Source organism: Lasioglossum baleicum, chromosome 12 (genome assembly GCF_051020765.1).
Source record: "Lasioglossum baleicum chromosome 12, iyLasBale1, whole genome shotgun sequence".
In the NCBI taxonomy this organism is placed as follows: domain Eukaryota; kingdom Metazoa; phylum Arthropoda; class Insecta; order Hymenoptera; family Halictidae; genus Lasioglossum; species Lasioglossum baleicum.
The window spans coordinates 10,286,251-10,288,451 of NC_134940.1; the positions used below are offsets into that span (position 1 = coordinate 10,286,251).

Sequence of the window (2,201 nt, forward strand, 5' to 3'; positions counted from 1 at the left end):
TAGCATATTGTCTTTTTACTCCGTCATAATTTTTTCAATTAACTATCAGTAAAAAAGAGTGCTCTTATCCACGGTGCATTATAAAAAAAAAAAAAAAAAATGCACCGTGCTCTTATCAATCTTTGCTTATTTTTAGATACGGGAGCTACGTAATCCGCCAATTTTTAACATTGTCGGTACTTCAGATCATGTAACAGGAAATGTTATGTTGTAACAGAGATCCAGAGATATCCTGTCTGGTTGTATCAGAGATATACTGTCTGGTTGTATTCGAATTACTGCTATGCCTAGTTCATGATTCTAAGTAGTAGATATGAAATTGCATAACATGAGATATCTGTGCCTGTCTTGAGTCTATGGTCTGTCCTGGAACTTTGACGTTTCGCCGTTGATGGCGTCACATACCGTTCTTCTGATAGCTACCATTATACGTAAACAAATTAAACGTCAATTGAAAACATTGTAATCGGCAGTAATTAATGTACGGTATTTCTTCGGAATTGGCGGAATGTAAAAGAGACATTCGATTGCTACTTGTGCATTATATCTACACGTATCAGCGTACATTCAATTACATTTCATTGATTGTGATAGCGTAGGAGAAGTCACATTGGCGCGCGTGTATATAGCGAAACATTATAATAAAGTAGCATTGAAAAATGGCTGTGGCTGTTAAGGATGAGATGATTCCTGTAAAAGATGCAATAAAAATATTCACGGACACCATGCGCTCCTTAAATGAACCAGATCAACAAATTTTCTTGTCGTTTATTGCTGACAATTGGAAGCCCGAAGATGTCAAAATGCGGCTGATTTCACAAAAATTCTTGGGTATACCTCATTTACTATTTCATAAGTTATGAAATGTAAGATAAATGATAATGATTAAACAATATTTTATAGATGGTTGCTCAAACAGTAGCGATATACAAGAGGAACGGCTAAGAAGCATCAAACAAATTGTACTTGATATCAGAGACAGAGTACCATTCGATAGCATACTGCCATCAGAAAACATTGTGCCACCAACAGTGGGAGAGGTCTGTTGTCAGATGTTATACAAAACTACAATTGCACGTTAGATTCGCAAACTGCTAACAGATACAGAAAATGTTATTAGTTCGATAAATCTTTAGAATTCTGATTGTGATGCTATATCAACAAAGCACATTGATGCATTTCTTTATGACAATAATGAGGTCGATGATCTCATACAAGAAGGTAAATTGGACATTCTGTATTGTGGCAAATGTGGATCCACAAATACAAAAACATACAGTAAGGAAACATTCATCAAGTGTTCCTGTTAACGATAAATAATCTTCTCTACTTGATGGAAACAAAATGCAACAACTTTGTTTCAGATATCATATCACATTCCATGTCAGTGACTACCATGGTCTATGTATTCTGCAACATTTTACCACCATTGGATGGAAAAACTGTGCTTGACGTAGGATCTAGATTGGGTGCTGTTCTCTATGGAGTAAATTACATGACACTGTTCTAATTCTATAATTTCATTAACATCAAATTTACGTAATTAACTCGTGAACGCAAATTTTCAGGCACACATTTTCTCATCAGCACAAAAGATCATTGGAGTTGAGATGAATAATGATTTCTGCACACTGCAGTCTGCAATCATAGAAAAGTTCAAAATGAACGACCGTATAGAAATTGTAAACAAAAAGATCGAGCAGTGTCCTGACATTGTACAAAGCAGTGATATCATTATCATAAACAATCCGTTTGAATTCTATGTTCCAGAATCTGTGCATATAGAGATCTGGAAGTTCTTAAAAGCTAACATCCAAAAAGGGACGATTCTCGTCACTAGACCGTCTATTGAAACAACCTTTAAGACTTTAAAGACGGGAATATCTACAAAAAAGTGGATAAAACCATACGAGGTAGATAAAAGTACGCAAGAGCCTCAGGTATTTGGATCTCTGGTGTTGGATCCAAATGAGCATTCAAATATTACTTTTTACGAAGTCTTGTAAAAAGGAGTTTAAGCAAGATACTTTTTCTAAATAAAAATATAAGAGAAAGACGAAGACCTTTCGATCCTTCTTCCAATTTAATAATAAACGCGCACCGTTCAACTGATTGCGGTGGCGTGTACGCTGAAGTTTATACTGTCTTAGATTTCCATGGTCACTGGGGAAACCAAGCAAACGTGTTTATGGAATCATATG

The 2,201-nt window shown here is 35.5% G+C and overlaps 1 protein-coding gene across 2 annotated transcripts; it reads left to right on the forward strand.

The window, feature by feature from the left end:
- Positions 1–402: 402 nt before the first annotated feature.
- LOC143214086 (uncharacterized) lies at positions 403–2,058 on the forward strand. Of its 2 annotated transcripts, none has more exons than XM_076434691.1 (5): positions 403–831; positions 904–1,040; positions 1,137–1,221; positions 1,365–1,486; positions 1,569–2,058. In XM_076434691.1, the coding sequence occupies exons 1-5, from the start codon at positions 660–662 to the stop codon at positions 2,004–2,006; spliced, it is 954 nt and encodes a 317-aa protein (XP_076290806.1). In that variant the 5' UTR covers positions 403–659; the 3' UTR covers positions 2,007–2,058. The 2 variants fall into 2 exon arrangements, with proteins under 2 accessions (XP_076290806.1, XP_076290804.1); XM_076434689.1 differs by having other exon boundaries at positions 405–831; positions 1,137–1,278.
- The last annotated feature ends 143 nt before the right edge of the window (positions 2,059–2,201 follow it).

Excerpts from the sequence above, each read along its gene's own strand:
- LOC143214086 (XM_076434689.1), top strand. The coding sequence starts at position 660 with ATGGCTGTGGCTGTTAAGGATGAGATGATTCCTGTAAAAGATGCAATA. Across the intron at positions 832-903 it reads GATTTCACAAAAATTCTTGG|ATGGTTGCTCAAACAGTAGC; the intron begins GTATACCTCATT and ends AATATTTTATAG. Across the intron at positions 1,041-1,136 it reads TGCCACCAACAGTGGGAGAG|AATTCTGATTGTGATGCTAT; the intron begins GTCTGTTGTCAG and ends ATAAATCTTTAG.